At 41.0% G+C, this 18,559-nt stretch overlaps 2 protein-coding genes and 1 long non-coding RNA gene across 7 annotated transcripts in view; 2 read left to right on the plus strand and 1 right to left on the minus strand.

The window, feature by feature from the left end:
• DNAJC6 (DnaJ heat shock protein family (Hsp40) member C6) overlaps nt 1–4,974 on the plus strand; it is a 53,474-nt gene extending 48,500 nt beyond the window's left edge. For all 5 annotated transcript variants that reach the window (XM_081915713.1, XM_081915710.1, XM_081915709.1 and 2 more), the window contains 3 exons: nt 407–552; nt 1,825–2,001; nt 2,975–4,974. In XM_081915713.1, the coding sequence (XP_081771839.1) occupies nt 407–552; nt 1,825–2,001; nt 2,975–3,076 (425 nt within the window). In that variant the 3' untranslated portion in view covers nt 3,077–4,974. The remainder of the gene's footprint in view (nt 1–406; nt 553–1,824; nt 2,002–2,974) is intronic.
• The window catches only part of LOC309372363, a 130,272-nt gene extending 123,223 nt beyond the window's left edge, over nt 1–7,049 (minus strand). The window contains exon 1 of the long non-coding RNA XR_014169454.1: nt 6,530–7,049. This is a non-coding gene — a long non-coding RNA (uncharacterized lncRNA). The remainder of the gene's footprint in view (nt 1–6,529) is intronic.
• A 142-nt stretch (nt 7,050–7,191) lies between these two features.
• On the plus strand, nt 7,192–18,299 carry LEPROT (leptin receptor overlapping transcript). The gene is made up of 4 exons (XM_081915907.1): nt 7,192–7,351; nt 9,098–9,173; nt 11,065–11,251; nt 16,281–18,299. The coding sequence occupies exons 1-4, from the start codon at nt 7,336–7,338 to the stop codon at nt 16,395–16,397; spliced, it is 396 nt and encodes a 131-aa protein (XP_081772033.1). The 5' UTR covers nt 7,192–7,335; the 3' UTR covers nt 16,398–18,299.
• The last annotated feature ends 260 nt before the right edge of the window (nt 18,300–18,559 follow it).

Consider the following 18,559-nt stretch of genomic DNA (forward strand, 5'->3'; position numbering starts at 1 on the left):
TAGAAGGCATCTAATTCTTATTTATCACACTATTTTATTCAGTTTAAATTGCTGAGTGAGTTCAAGTTCAAAATGGGCAAGCAAAACTTGTAAGATTCAACTGGGAAATCCTGCTTGTACATGGATGCTTTAGAAAGGGCGATGTGCTAAGTGACTTGTGTTTTTAGAGTGACCTGTACTCAGCAGAGGGGTGAATGTGCCATCTTTCTCACAACGGTGGTGTTGGGAATAAAAGTGCTTAAACTCCTTCTGTTTGCGCTGCAGAGGAAAAATACAGGTATGCCCATATGTACTTCTCTGCATCGTACGGAATGATTTTGTAAAGTATTTAGAATAATGTGACATTTATATCTTCTTAAATCAAGTAATACTTCCTTTTAACACTCTATACTTTTTTCCCATTAAGAATCCAAACCAAAAGTGTCTGCTGATTTTGAAGACCTCTTATCTGGTCAAGGCTTTAATGCTCACAAAGACAGAAAGGGACCAAGAACAATAGCAGAAATGAGGAAAGAAGAAATGGCCAAGGAGATGGACCCTGAAAAATTAAAAGTAAGCTGAATGCTTTGGATTTGATTTCCAAATTGTTCAAGATTTTGCTTTGACTGGATTGTATAATAGTTGAATATTTAATACTTCAGAGATGTTTTACGATGCAAGCATGATACCAAGATCAGTAACAGGACCTTGTCAGTATTTGGGTTTTGCATGCCTATATTTTTCTAGAAAGCTTCAGTATCCACACAAGGGAACTGATTGTTCAAAACTGAGGTGGGAATGGACTGTGTCTAAATGTAAGTAAGACTCTGTCTTGATGGTAGAGACTCCCTATTTGTGCAGGAAAATAGTGTGGGAGAAGGATTAAAACAGTTCCCCCATCTCCGTTCTCCTAAGCTCTGTGTGGGTGAAAGTTGGCATGCATTCTTCCCTCATGCTACCTGAGAACAGCATGCAGGTTCTAGGTCTTGACCTGTGTGGGGAGCAAGGACTGGATCAGGAAAAAGGGTGGCCTTTGGCCTGCTCCCTCAGACCTTAATTCCCTCTCATCACTTTTTCATAATCAGCCAGCTTCAAACCCTTCAACAAGGTGTGGGGGGCGGTGGCGGTGGGGGGCTAAGCCCACTTAGCCCAGCTTCTCCCAGCAATGGCTTTGGCCATGGGGGGGGGGTCTCTAAACCCATTTTGCTCTTTTCTAATTACTGTTTAAGGGGTGAAAAGGTCTGTGATCACTATGGCAAATGAAGGTGTTTAGATGGAAGAGAAGTGCAAAACTCACTATGCCTTCTGCTCCAACTCTCTTCATGTGGTCTGTGGGTTCCAACTAATCACTAGTTGGAATGATTACCAGAAAAACTCATGAATAATTATTATAATTAAACTGACATTAATCTTTTATGAAGGACTAAATAGGGTCTGTCCCAATAACGGTACAAGTCTTTCATTTGGAGGATTATGAATTATGTATGTAAGTTACCTAATATTTATTTTGTTAAGTTTATTCTATTTATATTGTTGAATCCTTGGGCATGTGATTCACACTAATTTCCTTGGTCACTAGCTATATCCATGTATCCCACAATTGCAATTTGGAGAGTTACAGAACAATACTAGCTGAATCTCCATATTCAGAAGCAGTTTTATGTATCTGTTCTTGGAGGTAACAATTTGACATTTCCATTTGATGATATCTATCTCCTGTCTTTCTGAGATTCAAAGCAAACTGGGAAGAAGCAAACTATAAACTGTTCTAATCAAATAAGTATTCATGCTAGTATAGATATTCTCTTGCAATTTGGTTTAGCACTACATTATCTATTTTCACAGATCCTTGAATGGATTGAAGGAAAGGAGAGAAACATAAGAGCCTTGTTGTCCACAATGCACACAGTACTATGGGAAGGAGAGACAAAATGGAAACCTGTGGGCATGGCAGATCTTGTTACTCCAGAGCAAGTAAAGAAGGTTTACCGGAGAGCAGTGCTTGTTGTGCATCCTGATAAAGTAAGTAATAATATTTTATGTTAATCTGTTACCTCATGTACTAGTTTAATGATTCCTACTTGATCCATCCCTGCAATTACTTTCACTTTAAAACAATATGGAGCGAAGAGTCACTGCAGTTCACTGAAAATCTTTGGTGTAGCAATTATTACCAGTTGTGTGGGAGCTTACGGAAAGTTTATTGGGATAATTTCAGAAATAGTCTGAAAATGTGATATGGCTCAGTCAAGTAAATGAAAATAATAAGACCTTGCATGTTTACTAATTATGTTTCTGGTTTGAGTTTTGCAGCAAAAAAAAATGTTTTAAAATAAAAACTGTGGTTCATAAAACTGATATGCTTAGGCTAAGAATTAAAGTCTGATGGGTCTGGAAAAAATTAAACAAGGGTAAATGTTGATAGATTGTGTGGGCAAGGTGTGAGGTCATGGTGAACAACATTACTTTATAGCTCAAAACTATATCAATAGGTAAATACTACGCCGGCCTATTGGAAGTTGTAAGTCTATCTCCATAAGAACTACAGATTGCAATAAAGCTTATTCACTAAAGGCAAGTGAATATGTACCAGGAGCAACCACAACCTACTTCTATAGTGTCACTAAAACATACCCTATTACCCCAGGGTAAATGCTGCAAAAAAACCCATGTATGCACAGATCAAAGATACGCTTGCCTTTTATGAGTAAGAATTGCCTCTAGGCAGCTAGGTAGGAAAACTTTATACTATGTTGACTGTTTCTTTTAATCTACAAATACCTGATAAGTAGATGTGGGGATATATGCTAGAAAAGATTTTTGTCAACTCGTAACTATTCTGGGTTAATTCAGGGTTTCATGCCACCCTTTGCTTGCTCTTCTATGATAACCGTAAATTATACCTACACTCTGCTATTGACTTTCTGTATGAACAGTGTCATCTTTAAGCTTATTTTAATATGTTTGTGATGTATCTTGTTTTGCTTTCTTGTAGGCTACGGGGCAGCCATATGAACAATATGCAAAGATGATTTTTATGGAGCTCAATGATGCCTGGTCAGAATTTGAAAACCAAGGCCAAAAGCCCTTGTATTAGCGTACCTCCTCAGACATTGCTGTAGACCTGTGCTAGTGCTCATATAGTTCCTTGCCACAAGATTTTCACAGCTGAATTAGTATCTGGCTGGAAATTTGGAAAAAAATAAGACTAGCCCTAACACTAAAACCTTTTCGTATGGAGAGCGGGAAGGTATGGAGGCTGCTCCTTACGTATGCCATGAATTACAGATGCAAAGAGAGGAGTTCTAGAAGTTAATCTTATAGTGTTCTTTCAGGTATAAACAGGGTAGGTAAGGTTGCATTCTAGAAAACTGGGATTGCTTGTCTTGGAACAAGTGAGGTGAAATGAATGGTCTCTCTCACTGCAAACCAAATAGATGCTGTGTCACTAGGAATGTGGCTTAGTCTTGAAAGTTTGTATCCAGGACAAGCTTTGTCAAAACAAAGCATAAGGATGTTCATATGTGGTTATTTGCTGTACACTAAACTCTCATAATAATTTGACCCTTCAATTACTTCTTGTAGTGTTTCTTTTTTTTTAATATGACAGCTAGGCAACTGGATATGTCTTTGGCAACTTACTGCTGCCTTAAACATAGTACTGTATTTCGTGTTTCAGACAAGCAGACAGCTAGACATTTTACACCAACAAAGAATTTGGGAAGTGTCTTTAAATTATTATTTATTTATTAACATGCAAAAGCCTGTTGAAGCATTATCCCAAATCAACAGACCACTAAAGTTGTTTGCTGTTCATTATTATTAAAGTAAGGGTGAAAGAATACCTTGCAAAAAATTTCCCAGTTAAAAAACACTTTGAAACCTGCCTCTGAAACAAACTTTGCTGCCTTCTTCAGCATTGTGAAGTTATGTTCTTAATTGATTCAAATTGTATATTTAAATTGAATCAAATATCCAGTTTTTCCAGAACATTTGTGAACACAAGCTAATGTTACCATGTAGCCTCAACTTCTGGACTTCTATAGGTAACTTACTATGTTCATGTAGTTTTGTAAGATCTGAGGTGAGCAAAAAATACGAAAATTTACTTACTTACTAAAGTTATATTGGCCCAGTAAGCAATAATGTTCATATATTCACATTATGGTATCTGATGATAAAACAAAAGTATGTTCTCTCATCTAATGAAACTAATTTTACATAGCACTTTGAACTGTTTCTCCTTTTGCAGAGAAACTTAATAATGGGAGTTTTATTTATTGACATTACCTGAATGAAATCTGGTCTCTGGCTTGCATGGGGTAGATTAATATTATCTGGTCTCCTCTCCTTTAAGCAGTTGATAGTTAAGTCAACGTGCAGCAACAGCCATGTGAAACTTGGTTGTTTATAGAGGTCCAATGTGTTTATAGATGCTGATTCGATATATTTCTTGAAAACCAAGTATCTACAGGCTGTTGAAGGCATCGTGCCACCTGACTCCATTAAACATTGGATCCCATGATGCAGCCGATTTCTTCATGGAGCTGTTGAATAGTAGCTACAAAAGTCACTGTATGGGGGGAAATGGTAACATGCATCTGCCTTTTTGATGTTCAACCGGTGGACAAAAAGGTTTCCACATGCAGGGAAAACTCTCTAGATGACGTGAAAATCTTGGTCAAATTGGTGTTTTAAGACAATCTGTTTTCTGTTGTTCTATTTTCTTTATAGTGGGAAACCCTTTTCTGCAGATACAGCATGTCCACCAGCCTATGTTTATTTTTATATTAAATGCCATCTTTTTGTTGTATTGATCCATTATTTATTGCCATTACTGCCAATGTGAAACAAAACACCAAGCTCTCCTTTTTATATGTACAAAATATTAAGACGTTTGAACAACTATAACAAACTGGATGTTATTTATTAACATATTATGAAATGTTTTGATCAAGTATGTGCTTGTCTATTAAAAACATTTTGAAATGTGAATCATGTTCCTGTGACTTGTTTTAATCTTTCATTCACTTCTGTAGATATTGTGTGAATTATGCTTATGAAATATAAATGGATTCAGTTATTGTAGCATCAGTTTTTGAAATTACAAAAATAACATTAGCTTTGTGCATCAGACTAATAGATCTTTTTTTAAAAGCCCAGGATAAATTCAAATTTTAACAAAATAAATATATCATTTAAGCTTCATCTAGTTCAGTAAAAAGGAAAAAAACTTACCCAACTTAAACACCTTCTCTAACTGCAGTGCTTTCAATGGTGCATGAAAGTGAGACCTATGTGTCAAAACTACTGAACTCAAAAGGGCTTTTCCTTTTCCTTTTGGTCCTATCTGCTCGTAAATGTTCAGGTTTACTGTTCTGACTAAAACCACTATTATAATCTCTCTTTTTTGTAAATATGCAGTATACTCAATGAACTGTGACTGGTTGAAAGCATTTGTATATATATTAAAAAGGTGAAAGAACTTTCAGTCCTTTTTATTTGTATTTTATCCTATGCAGAGAGGAAGACAAAGCGCCTTCAAAGGGGATGTTATTGAGTATATTGATACTGAGGCTGCTGTAGCAGAAGGTGAAAGAAAATAAACCCACTACTCCATGGGACTGAATAACCTGTTCCTGAATGTACTCTCTTGTGTTCCCTTACAGTACAATCCTATATGTCTTTATAGGAGTAAGTCCCATTGAGTTCAGTGGAGCTTACTCCTGGGTAAGAAAGAATAGATAGCAATGCAGCTGTAAGTCATTTTTATATGCTGAGAGGAGCAAATTACTTCATTCTTATATAAACTTAAAACTATTGCTCCTCTTTCTGAACTTGCGTCAAACATTATAGAATATGTGTTTTACTGACTGCAAAAATGCTTCTAGCTGCCATGTCTCCCAGCTTTATACCATAGAAGTCAACTCCTGGGAGCCCCCACAATAAAATATTTGAGGGGGCCAGGCCCCCACAAAGTTGATGGACATTCCTATTCAAATGGGGGGGTGCACTGCGTCATGTGATTGATTATGCGGTGCAGGGCTTACCTGGGCCCCCACAATATTTCATTCAGGTTGGCGCATCTGCTTTATACAAAACATTGGCATTGTGGTGAAATCACTTTCAGGGAAAATTGCAGTAGGAAACAGTAGAAAGCATGAATTAGAAAGGTGTGTGGGTATATAAATATGCATGAGGACCCCAAGGAGCACTAATTAGACAATGCTTAACGCTTGATTTAAGTAATGGAAACCCCTGGCTGTACAGATGCCACCCACATTTCTAAATACAGTGGTACCTCAGGTTAAGTACTTAATTCGTTCCGGAGGTCCGTTCTTAACCTGAAACTGTTCTTAACCTGAAGCACCACTTTAGCTAATGGGGCCTCCTGCTGCTGCCGCGCCGCCGGATCACGATTTCTGTTCTCATCCTGAAGCAAAGTTCTTAACCCGAGGTACTATTTCTGGGTTAGTGGAGTCTGTAACCTGAAGCATATGTAACCTGAGGTACCACAGTATCCATGGGTATGTGCAGTCAAAAGACTTACCCTCGCTGGAAATGAATCTACATCAATGGATCCATACAAGTGCGATTTATTTGGGTGAAAAAACCAGCACGCCCACAAAATCCCACTGGCTTCTTTTGAAACTGAAGTGATGAATGGCTGGCATGACGGTGCTCGCTTGGTGAGGTCTTTGCTTTTACTAACAGGGCCATCCTACGTCTGTCTGCTCTGAAGTAGGCCCCGCTAACCGCATGGGACTTACTCCCAGGGAAGTGTCTGGGATGGCAGCCCAGACTAAACAGCAAGTTAAAGTTTTTTGTTGTTTTTGTTTTTAAGATGGAGTTAATATCAGAGGAGCACATGCCCGACCTCAAAACCAAGGTTTTTGCTCTGTGGGGCCTATGCTTGACCCTGAAAGTGAGATAAGAGGCCGCCCAAGCCTTTGCAATCCGAATATGCTCTGGGAGGGCAAAGGGAAATGCGGGTGGATGGATCCACAAAATGATGTTTGAACATCTGGCACAAGCAGCAGTGGGACTAGGACCAGCGTTTTAAGCCATTTCTGAGGGAATTTCTGAGGGCAATTCCCCTCACTTCGACTGCCTTGGCGCCGCCCTGAGGCAGTTCATAGGCGTGAAAAGAGTCTTAGTTTCGTTTTTTAAAAAAAGAAAGTGCTGCTTTTGTTGTTGTTGTTCCCTTCCCCCTGTGAGAAGGGGAAGGCTTAGAGCAGGAGCCACGTGAGCAGAAGGCGGAAGACGTCGACACATTATTCTCCGCCTCCTCTGCTTCGTCGTCCAGCGAGAAAGAGAGAGCGAGCAAAAAAGGCGCCCCGCAAAAGAAAAGGAGACATGGCGGGGATTAAAGGTATCGGGCCGCTTCTCTCCTCGCGCGGCGGGTGGCCTCTGTCTCTCTCTCTTTCTCCCTCCCTCCGCTTTCCCCGTCGGCGCGGCTCTCTGGCTCCGCCGTCGCTATGGCTACCTCGCTCCCGCCCCTGCCCGGGGAAAGTTCCTCTGCAAATACGGCTAAAGGAGCCTTTCGCTGTGCAGCCCCCTCTCGGTTGTCGCCAACAACAGACTCCTCTCTGGGGCAGCGTAACTTTTTGCACTGCGCCGGCGCTGGGTCTCTTCCTCCTCCTTCCTACGCCCTTTTCCAGGGTGTGGATGTGAAGCACGCGGGGTGGGGAATCCGGAGGCGCCGGCGAGGGCAGGGCTCTTTTCTCTGGAGCAACTGCCGAGAAGGGCTCTGGCCGGTCACATTTTGCTGGAAATTCCTTTCCCTTGAAGCCTATTTAAAAGTTCAGGAATTTTCCCAGCTGCTGTGACCTACCCCAAACCATTGTTTTACATGCGATCGGTTTTGATTCGAAAGCAAAAAAAGAAACCCACTATAGTTCTTACCAGTGCTTTTCTTCTTAAAAAAAAATGTTTATGGGTACTCTCATTTTCCTACTCATTGAAATACTGCCCCTCAAAGGAGGTCAAACTTAGATTCACAAATTTTTTAGGGGTGTGCGTCCCCCCCCCCAGAAAAAAGCACTGGTTATTACAAACTTTTGGACTTTTTGTTTATTGTAGTCACCAAGGCAATGAGTATACAGCTCATGCGGAGTGTGGTACTTCACGAAGTTTAAAATCTCTCCATCCCAATTGCAGAAGTATAATTTAAGTGATCAGTGAAACCCTTAAAAAAAAGAAAATTCCAGCAAGAGGGTCCCATCCTGGAAGTATGGCTGTCAAAAGTGAAACAAACGTTATTTACTTACTTCATAAGATTTATACATCTCTTTATAGTAAAAACAAACAATCTTCAAATTGGTTTGCAAAAACAAAACAGTAAAATCAAGGAAAATTCAACAAACCCTACTTTAAAACACACAAAATTTAAAATACTAAAGCATTGAAATTACCTCGCCTTTCTCTGCATCCAGATAGGCTTGTCTAAATGCAAGAAGTAGTGACCGCCACCAATTTGGGATAACTTTTAAGGAAGAGAAGACAAATTCATGGAGGATCAGGCTGTCAGTGGATACTAGCAAGTGGTGGTGGTGGTGGGGAGAGCTCTTGCACCCAGGTCCTGGTTCTGGGCTTCCCATAGGCATGCCATTGGCCACTGAAGAGGATGTTGGGGCATTGGTCTGATCCATCAGGCTCCTCATATTCTTAAGGTAGATCAGAATATACTGGTAGATCTCTGGGTGATCTGCATTAGATTACTAATGGCAGCAACAAGGTGATTTCCACGCCATCCCCATGTAGGCTGCTGAAATGAAGAAAGCTAGGCAGGAGTGGATTTTTTTTACATGAAATGACTGTGAGCTCAGTTATGTTCTGGTACTAGAAAGAAATTCCTAGGTTCAGGAGGCACTTTGGTATTTAATTCTAACTTTTTTGTTTTTAATTGGCTCTGATTGGAGTTCCAGTAAAAAACAAAGTAGACCCAACAAGCCTGAATTCTGACCACCTCTTGAGAGCGAACATCTACTGTATCAGGAGGCTACACCTTTAACTGCAATGTTGGATCACTTTGTGAATTAAACTGCACAGACTGTGATTGTACAAATGAATGTTAAGCGTGTTAGTGATGTCATTCTTTTTATTTCCACTTGTGTAGCCCTGGTTGGCTTATCGTTCACTGGAGCTATGGGTCTGACGTTTCTTGTATTGGGGTGTGCACTGGAAAGTTACGGGTAAGACTGAATTAATACGAGATATATCACTGTTCTATGTTGTGTGACGGTTCCAAGCATGATTATTTGGAATGAAATCCTTAAGCAAGCGATTTATGAACGCAGCTTGAATTCTTTTTTCATTCTTACGCCTTTCAGATGATTGAGGGAAATGAGCGGCATCAGAGATTGTAACGGGCTTAATGTGTGGGAGAGCAGTCTGACAGCTGAGAAGGAAAATGAGGGTAGTTTGGTAAACCTTTGCTAAAGCAGTGGGTGTTGAGGAATAGAAATTGGCATGTCAGAGAAGATGCAGTAGAATGCTAAAAGGTTCACAGATTAGAATCTGAGCTGATACGGAGATAGAAGATGACAAGGGATGCGGGTGGCGCTGTGGTCTAAACCACTGAGCCTCTTGGGCTTGCTGATCAGAAGGTCGGCGTTTCGAATCCCTGCGACAGGGTGAGCTCTGTCCCAGCTCCTGCCAACTTTGCAGTTCAAAAGCATGCCAGTGCAAGTAGATAAATGGGTATCACTGCAGTGGGAAGGTAAACGGCGTTCCCATGCGCTCTGTTTTCCGTCACGGTCTCCTGTTGCACCAGAAGCAGTCATGCTGGCCACATGACCTGGAAAGCTGTCTGTGGACAAACGCCGGCTCCCTCGGCCTGAAAGCGAGATGAGCACCGTAACCCCATAGTCACCTTTGACTGGACTCAACCATCCAGGGATCCTTTACCCTTTTTTTAAAGAGATGAAACTTCAGAAAAGAAGGGAGGAGGAAGAAAATGCAGTTGGGCTGGAAAACTGAGTATCCTGAAGTGAGTGGAAGAACAAATGTATATGGCCCTAGATTTATACTTCAGTGACTTCCTATGTACCATATTTTTTGCACCATAGGGTGCACCGGACCATAGGGCGCACCCAGTTTTTAGGGGGGGAAATCAAGAAAAAAAAAATTTCCCCCAGCCCCAAAGAGCAGCGCACAGGCTGAGCACAACCTTGCCAGGAGACGCTGCGCAGGGCTAAAGAATCCATAGCCCCGTGCAGCCTCTCCTTGCCAGAGGGGTTGTGCGCAGCTATGGAGCAAGCCAAGGATGGATCCCGCTCGCTGTTTTGGCTTCCCCTTTAGCCCCGTGCAGCCTCCCCTTGCCGGGAGACACTGCGCAGGGCTTTCCTGGCTTTCCTGGGAGGTGGGGGGATTCCCTCACCTCTCCCAAAAGCCCGCAGAACCGTGCAACCCCTTTAAAGACATCACGGCTTCTCCTGACTTTTCTGGGAAGTGGGGGAATTCACCCACCTCCCACAAAACCAGCAGAAGCCGCGCAACTCCTTTAAAGAGATCGCGGCTTCTCCTGGCTTTTCTGGGAGGTGGGAGAAGGGACTGATGCGGCCAGTCAGTCCCTTCTCCCTCTTGTGGAAAAGCCCGCAAGAGTGCACGGAGCTGGTGTGCAGCTCTTGGGGGCTTTTCCCGCCTGCCTCCCCCCTGCATTCGCTCCATAGGACGCACACACATTTTCCCTTGCTTTTTAGGAGGGGAAAAGTGCGTCCTATGGTGTGAAAAATACGGTACATTGGTACGTCTGGATATGAATTTAATTCGTTCTGGAGGTCCATTCTTACCCTGAAACATTTGCATCCAGAGGCGCCTGTTCTGCGCAGGCGTGCGTGACCGTAACCGCTTCTGCATAGGTGCGGGCGGCGGAAATCTTTCCGTTACTTCCGGGTTTGTCGCGTGCGTATCCTGAAGTATTTGCAAAGGGGACAGTGGGTAACCCGAGGTTCCACTGTATATAATTATGTGTATATATCTGTGCTCAGCTGTTACAATTTCAGAGGATGATAATAGGTTGTGCATAAAATTCATTTTAAACAGCATTAACTTCTCTCATCTTTTGTGTTTGTCATTCTGCAGCGTCTACTGGCCTTTATTTGTTTTGATATTTTACTTCATAAGTCCTATTCCCCACTTCATCACAAAAAGAGTAAGCGATGATACTGATGCCGCAAGCAGTGCCTGCAGGGAGCTGGCATGTTTCTTCACGACTGGAATTGTGGTTTCTGCCTTTGCGTTTCCTATTATCCTTGCACGCGTTGAAGTGGTAAGGTCTTATCACAAGAAAAGTTTATATGTCACCTTCTGACCCCTCACAGTCCTGGGCAAAATAAAACATCCCACTCTTCTGATTGCTCCATTAGCACAAGCATTTCGGCTTGCCAGATGGAATGGAACCCCCCCCCCAAAAAAAAAATATTTCCCCTGTATGCTGTTCCCTCACATTCAGTCAAATTTTTGGGGGGAGGAAGCTTGGCGCTCAAGCAGAAGTCCTTGCACAGGGCTTCTTCTGATGAGAGTCATTAGGTAAATCCCACACCCTGTTTTTCTGGTGTATGGCACATTGCCTTGCAGATAAACACTTCACAAAATGAGTCATCTTAATAATGTCTTCTGGTTAAGTTGCTGCTCACAGTAAACCAGACACAGCACCAAGCATAATTTCACAAATGTCACTGTGAGTGATGCTGCTGCCCCCTTTTTTAAAAAGAAAAGTTTACATTAAAAATAATAATTGCTTAGCACTGTAAATAGAAATACTGGGTGAGGCAGCCACTGCTAACTTCTCAGTTGAGGTGTAGGACCCAGAGTAACTGAGGATAAAGAAAGTTATCCCAACACTTTTCCAGGCCCTCTCAGGAATCCAGAGAGGCCTGGATGCTTCTGGTTCTTGAGGTGCCCAGCCATAATATAAAAATGTCAATACATGAAAACAAATAAAGCACTAAATAAGTTATTAAACAAATGCTTTTTCTAACATCTGCCTTTTACCAAATCACCTCTTACTTAAATTTTCAGCTGTGTGATAGTGTCACATTTAGGTCCAGTGTGCATAAAAGCAAGTTGTCAAATGCCAAAAAATTAACAAGTGACTAAATATAAGCCCCCCTTTGAACTTGTAGCCCAAGCCAAACAGCCTTGGATTTGCCCTGCCCTTGCAGTTACAGTTCTGAGTGAGAAAGTTGCTGTTATTGCCATTACTGTATTTTTCGCCCCATTGGATGCACCGGTCCATAGGACGCACCTAGTTTTTTTGGGGGGAAATAAAGGGGGGAAAAATTCCCCCCCCCCCAGGTGCGCTGCACTAATCCCGAAGCTTGGGGCGTGCTGAGCTCAGCGCGCCCCAAGCTTCTGGGTGCCAGCAAGGTGTCCACTAGCCGTGGGAGAGCCGTGCGACTTCGCGCGCCTCTCCCACAGCTAGCAGAGCGCTGCGCTAATCCCGAAGCTTGGGGCGTGCAGAGCTCAGCGCGCCCCAAGCTTCTGGGTGCAGGCAAGCTCTCCGCTAGCCATGGGAGAGCTGGGTCTCCCACGGCTAGCGGATAGCTTCCTGAAGCCTGGAGAGCGAAAGGGGTCGGTGCGCACCGACCCCCCCTCGCGCTCCAGGTTTCAGCGAAAGCCTGCATTTGCCCCATAGGACGCACACACATTTCCCCTTCATTTTTGGAGGGGAAAAAGTGCGTCCTATAGGGCGAAAAATACGGTAATTTCTTTAGTCCCCATATCTCTGGGCTCAGACCCTGACATGAACTGGGGATGGAGCCCAGAGGTACTGTGAATGACTGTTGTTGTAGCTGACTCAGGCAGTGTTGAAAAGAAAGTGCTGGGTGTGAGGCAGACAGAGATGCTAATAACTTCCTTATTCACATTGTCTCTGGGAATCCAGCATGAACACAAGAGGGCAAAAAGTTTGTAGTGAGCTGTGCTGTGGGTGTGGGTGGGTGTGTACATGTACATGTACATACAGATGTCGGCTCCTTCACTCCTGACCTTCATGTGTTTAGTGTTAAGGCTTGAAGAGGGGTTTTTAAGTGCACTTGGCTGAACCCCCATTTTGCCCTCAGACTGAAGCAGACTGTTAACTTTTTAGTGGTCTTTCATTGTTTACATGCATTCTGGTTCATTTCCTTTTGAAAACTTTATTTCGCAATAAGGTTTTCACGTGAATAAACCACTGGTTGTGCGGGTGGAATTCTGAAATCTCTGCAGTAAATGTTTTCTAGCTGCAGTCTAGAGGAGCGTAAACACCTAGCTGAACTTACGGTGGTTTAGGTGTAGTTAACACACACCGGATTGCATTGTCTGGCTTTGATGACGGGAGCTCCTTTATATGCCCACCTGTGCTTGCAAGTATGCATAGCAGGACTTCATACTGCTTTCCATTATCTGCTTGGCAACTTTTCCAAATCCACAGAGAGCAGGAAGGTAGAAGGAGGTGCTACATGTTGCGATTACTGATATCTGCAGTTGCTCACCTTCCATGCTTTAAGAAAGCGAACTATTACCTGCTTTAATGCTTGACTCTTCTGAATTATTTTTTGGTGTTTGTGTTAGCTATCGCAGATGCTGTTTTGGCTTTCATTCAGGTATTCCTCTCTATCCACTTCCATACCAGCAGGAGTGAGTTCAGCAGCATCAGTAGGCGAGAGCTGCTGCCCTTGCATGTTATTATTGTGCTCTGTTCTCCTTCCCCTATTGGTTGCCTGTGACAAGATAGGTTAATGACAACCATACTGGGTTAAGGACAGTCATACTGGGCAGCAGAATGCTTGGTGATGCTGGCTGTCTTGCTTGCAGTGTCCAGTTAGAAATCCTTTGAAACTCCAGTCTCCAGCTCACTGTTCCTAAAACATCCCTCCCATTCACAAATGGTGAACAGTCTGTTTCACCCAATTTACATTTCTATCTTGTTTACTGTTCTGTTTGCTCTCATTCACTTTGGGAGTTTAATAGGACAGGTTAAGATAAACAAACTTTTTTTGTTTTTTGTTAGTGCACTTGACTTTGCCTTAATGATTAAGCCATAGTGCTTTGTTACCAGAACAGAAGCACGTAAAGATATATTTACATCTTTCTCATATCTACTAGTATTCTCCCTGGTTTCCTTACTCCCGAGCCCTTAGTTGAGGTTTCATAAACTTGTTATGTCTAGAATTCTCCTTTCCAAGATCTTATCTAATTTATTTTCCAGTAGTAGTACTACAGTCATACCTTGGGTTTACACACATGATCTGTGTGGGAGGCACGTTCACAACCCGCAGCGCCGCATCTGCGCACGCGCGTGATGTCATTTTGAGTTTCTGCGTGAGCGCCGAAACCCGGAAGTGACCTGGTTTTGGTACTTCCGGGTTCGCCGCGGTCCGCAACCCGAAAACGCACAATCCGCAGCGTTTGTAACCTGAGGTATGACTGTATACATCTTCTGTATACTTAGTCCATTTCTCTTTGTTAAGAATGTTAAATAAGAATAATACAGTCCGACCACTAGAGAGAGCCCTAATTCCTTTTCTTACCAAACAATGTTTTGCTAAAGGCTGAAGATTGTAAAACATCTGGAAAAGCAGAAACCATGGGTGGGAGGAACATTTTTACAGGTTTTTGGTGAAAGAAAATCTGTACAATACATATAAAACCCAAAATTACTTTACTGGAAGAGCTTAAAGTGAATAATGGCTAAGCCAATAGAATTTTAATTGCTGATCTATGTGGCATATTTATGAAATGTAAAAATATAAGTGCTACGCAGCACAGTGCTTTGAAGTAAGCTGCACAGAGTTCTATGAGACTTATTTGCTCTGAAGTACAGTAGATCTTTATAGGTTTGCAGCATCAATTGTATTGAAACAATATTTCTCAATAGTGCCAGTGCTAGAGATGGAATTTTGAAAGTTACTGCTTCCAAAGGTATTTAGGTATATCTTAGTTTTTGTTAGTTGAGAAAACTTAAATAAAATACTGTGGTAGAAAGTATCGAGTTTGTGTTATGGGTCTATAACTTTAACAAATAATAAAACCATGTAATGAAACCTACATTTTGTTTACTACAATCATTTTACAGCTTCTAGCTTTTTTAGGTGCTTTTATATAAAAAAGACTGCTAGCAGTAATAATACCATTTTATTTTTATTTTTAAAAAAACTTGCATATTTTTAGAAAGTTCAGAAAACCTATAATATAGCATTAATATGTATATTGAGCCAAGCAGGGTTACTATAAAGTTTATATCATCAACTTTTAAAAATGGGCTGCTTCCTTGGATCATTGTTCTCAATCTTCCATGTCTGCTTTTTGCTTAATAGTTTACATGTTTTCAAACAATATTGGTTTGCGTCCCCTGATGCACAAGATCAGGAATCGAAGGCTCATTGAGAAGCGCAAGAGATTAGTGACTGTGTTGTCCAAACGTCTTTCTGCCTTCCTTGTTGCAGGAACTCAATGTTCCCAGGTTGACCGGAGAAGTTGCATATACTTGCATTTGAAAGTAGTTTTCCAGCACCAAGTTCTGAGAATAATGCTTGGTAGACCTGTAATCCTATGCCCATTTTTCTGGGAGCAAGCACTATTGAATTCATGGGACTTATTTTTGAGTAGACAGATGGAGGATTGCCCTATTAGTAATCTAGAGCAATAACAATGGAATAATAACATAACAGTTTAAATTTATTTTAGCGGTAAGAGATTTACAAGTGTAAATTGTTTTTAATATTATTTTAAAACTTTGTCTTTTCAAAACCATTTTACTCACAATTCAAAGATAAATGATGTCATATTTGTCTTTATTTTATCAGTTTCACCCAAATATTAGTTTGGCCAAGGTGGCAAAGAGAAGCAATGTGTGGACAGTGGGATTTCCAGGCCTTCATAGTTCTAGTAATGGGGGCAGACTTTTAATTTGCTCTTTTGAGAAGACTATGGCTGGCTGCCGCTAAATTACTCTAAATTATTTTCCCCTTCCATTGTGGATGAGCTTGAAAAATTATCACTGAACATCTTGTAAACTTTTCATGAATTGCTATCTCGACCAGTTTTACTGTACTCATAAAGGACAAATAATTGTTTATATATATATCACTGCATTTTAGCGAAATGTTTAATTAGTTCCTGTAATGACTACTTAGGTATGTAACAATTTCAGATTACATTAGTTTGCTTGGTACTCAAAATTTACTGTTTGATCGTAAGCGCTTTTAGCATCCTGATGTTGTATTTCTTTGTATGTGTCTAATGCTCAAAGTAGGGTGCATTTTCTATCAATGAATAGAGAGTAAATCTTTCTTCTTATTCACTTTGTATTTCAGATCAAGTGGGGAGCTTGTTGCCTTGTTCTGGCTGGAAATGCAGTAATTTTCATTACCATTTTAGGCTTTTTTGTTCTATTTGGAAGAGGAGATGATTTTTCCTGGGAACAGTGGTAGACTTCACTATGGATTTTCATATGGATCTGCACTTTAGGGCTTACAGGGAGCTTTACTATGACACGGATCTTAGAGTGCATTGTATGTATGTATGTATGTATGTATGTGTGTACACGCATACGCATATGATGACATATATTATTTGCATGCATTAATAGCTTTACACTATTGCAAGGCTTCCCAAATTTGGCCCTCCAGCTGTTTTTGGACTACAATTCCCATCATCCCTGACCACTGGTCCTGCTAGCTAGGGATGATGGGAGTTGTAGTCCAAAACCAATGGGAGAAACCATGCACTATTGGATATGGGTCCGCTTTTTGTATCTGGTGCCAGCCTAACACAGGGTAAATGTATTGCCTTTTAAGTACTAGTCTTTCTATTTAGTTGGATACATGCAACTTGCTGCAATTTGTGAGAATTTTTTGGACTGCAACCTACATTTTGTAAATTGGGTCTGTCATGCAGGTTAGATGGATTTGTAGTGATGTGGAGTTTCGTTTCAACACTTAAATTTCATACAACATTTGCTTTTTAAAAACAAAACAGTCCTGACGTACAGAAAAAAAGGTATTGAAAGTATATCGAATGCAAAAAAAAAGAGTTTCATTTTGCCAAACTGCTGAAATAACTGTAGTAAGCATTTCTTCGTGACAATAGCACAAAGAAATTTTAATGGTAATGTTTGTAAAATACTCAGACTATTCGATTCTTAAATTACTCAGGGTTTGTAATGCTTTGAATACAGTCTTGAAGAGCTTTTGCATGAGTGAGAAAATGGGATACAATCCTGCAGATGCATTTCATGCATTGACAGTTCTATTCTGTGTTGCTGGAAGTTTTGAGATAATTAATTTTAAAAGTAGTTTTAGCTCTGGTAAGAGTAGAGGTATGAAAAATTAACGCTGCCCTCCTCTACACGTTTGCTTGGGAGTAACCCAGACACAAGTTTACTCTACTGAAGACAGTGGGATTTACTCCTGAGTCAACATGCATAGGATTAGGTTGTGAAGTTGCCTTATAAATTATGCTGCAACAAAAAAAAGAGAGAAGGAATAGAAATTTAGCTTTGATCTTCTTTTCCTGGTGTTCCAAAAGTCTGTCTTTCACCATCATTTTCAGATATTACAGAACACACCTTTTTAAAGGTGGCATGATAAAGGCAAATGATAATGTTCACTTTCTGGCGCAGGGATGGGTATCCCGCAGCCTCTGGCCTTATTTCACAGGGCCTTCAACCTGATTTAATATGGGTATTCAAAAGAGTGTGCCTTGCCTTGCTTTGGGATCTGCCCCTCCAAAACTGACTTTGGTCGCACCCACCTTGACCGAGTGTGACCTTCAAAAGGAGATAGGTTTTGCCATCTCTGTTCTAAAAGGTGCTTTACTCTTTAAAGTGGGAACACAAGTTATTTTATAGGTGAGATATAGTGATGAAAGTTCCCACCCTCCAATTAATGTGCAAACTCAAATTACTATTTGTGGTGGTGTGAAATAAGAGTTATTGCAAGGGTTATAAAGGTTCCTGTGAACCTGATATTATTTGGCTCCAAGCTTGTCATCCTGCCAGTATCTGTGACCATTTATGTTAGCGATTTTCATTATATAGTAAAAAAAAAAAAAAAAGTATTGTGGTACCCTAAATACTCATAGTAATCTTACTCCAAAGTGCCTTTCTCCAAGATTATTGTGTTCTGCAGGAGGCATGTGCATCAAAGCCATGCTGCATGTATTTGATAAATATTGCTTTGCATTCTTTTGTTGACGATGTTTCATATACGGCATATATGAACTTTTGTAACCTTTGTAATTTATGTCATTTGAAGTACTGGAATTGCACAGTATTAGAATACATTTGTGAATGTATTTTTTAAAAACTCAATAAAATTTTACTTCAAAGTCTTTTTTGTGGCGTGTCTTCTGAATTATTGTGTCCCTTTTGATTTTATAACAAATTAAAAGAAGTAAGGACTGCACTGACCTTGATCTGTGGAAAGTAAAATATAAATGCAAGTACCGTATTTTTCGCTCCATTGGATGAACTTTTTTACTCTTAAAAAGTAAGGGGAAATGTCTGTGCGTCCTATGGAGCAAATGTGTGGTCCCTGGAGCCAAATTGCCGGAGTGCGGCACACTCTTGGACTGCTCTTTGGTGGTGGTAGTG

This window comes from Podarcis melisellensis, assembly GCF_964234715.1.
Source record: "Podarcis melisellensis genome assembly, chromosome: 6".
NCBI classification, from domain to species: domain Eukaryota; kingdom Metazoa; phylum Chordata; class Lepidosauria; order Squamata; family Lacertidae; genus Podarcis; species Podarcis melisellensis.

Bases quoted from the DNA above. Each gene is read 5' to 3' on its own strand.
- LEPROT (XM_081915907.1), top strand. The intron at 9,174-11,064 runs GTAAGACTGAAT...GTCATTCTGCAG, and splicing joins TGTGCACTGGAAAGTTACGG to CGTCTACTGGCCTTTATTTG. The intron at 11,252-16,280 runs GTAAGGTCTTAT...TTTGTATTTCAG, and splicing joins TCCTTGCACGCGTTGAAGTG to ATCAAGTGGGGAGCTTGTTG.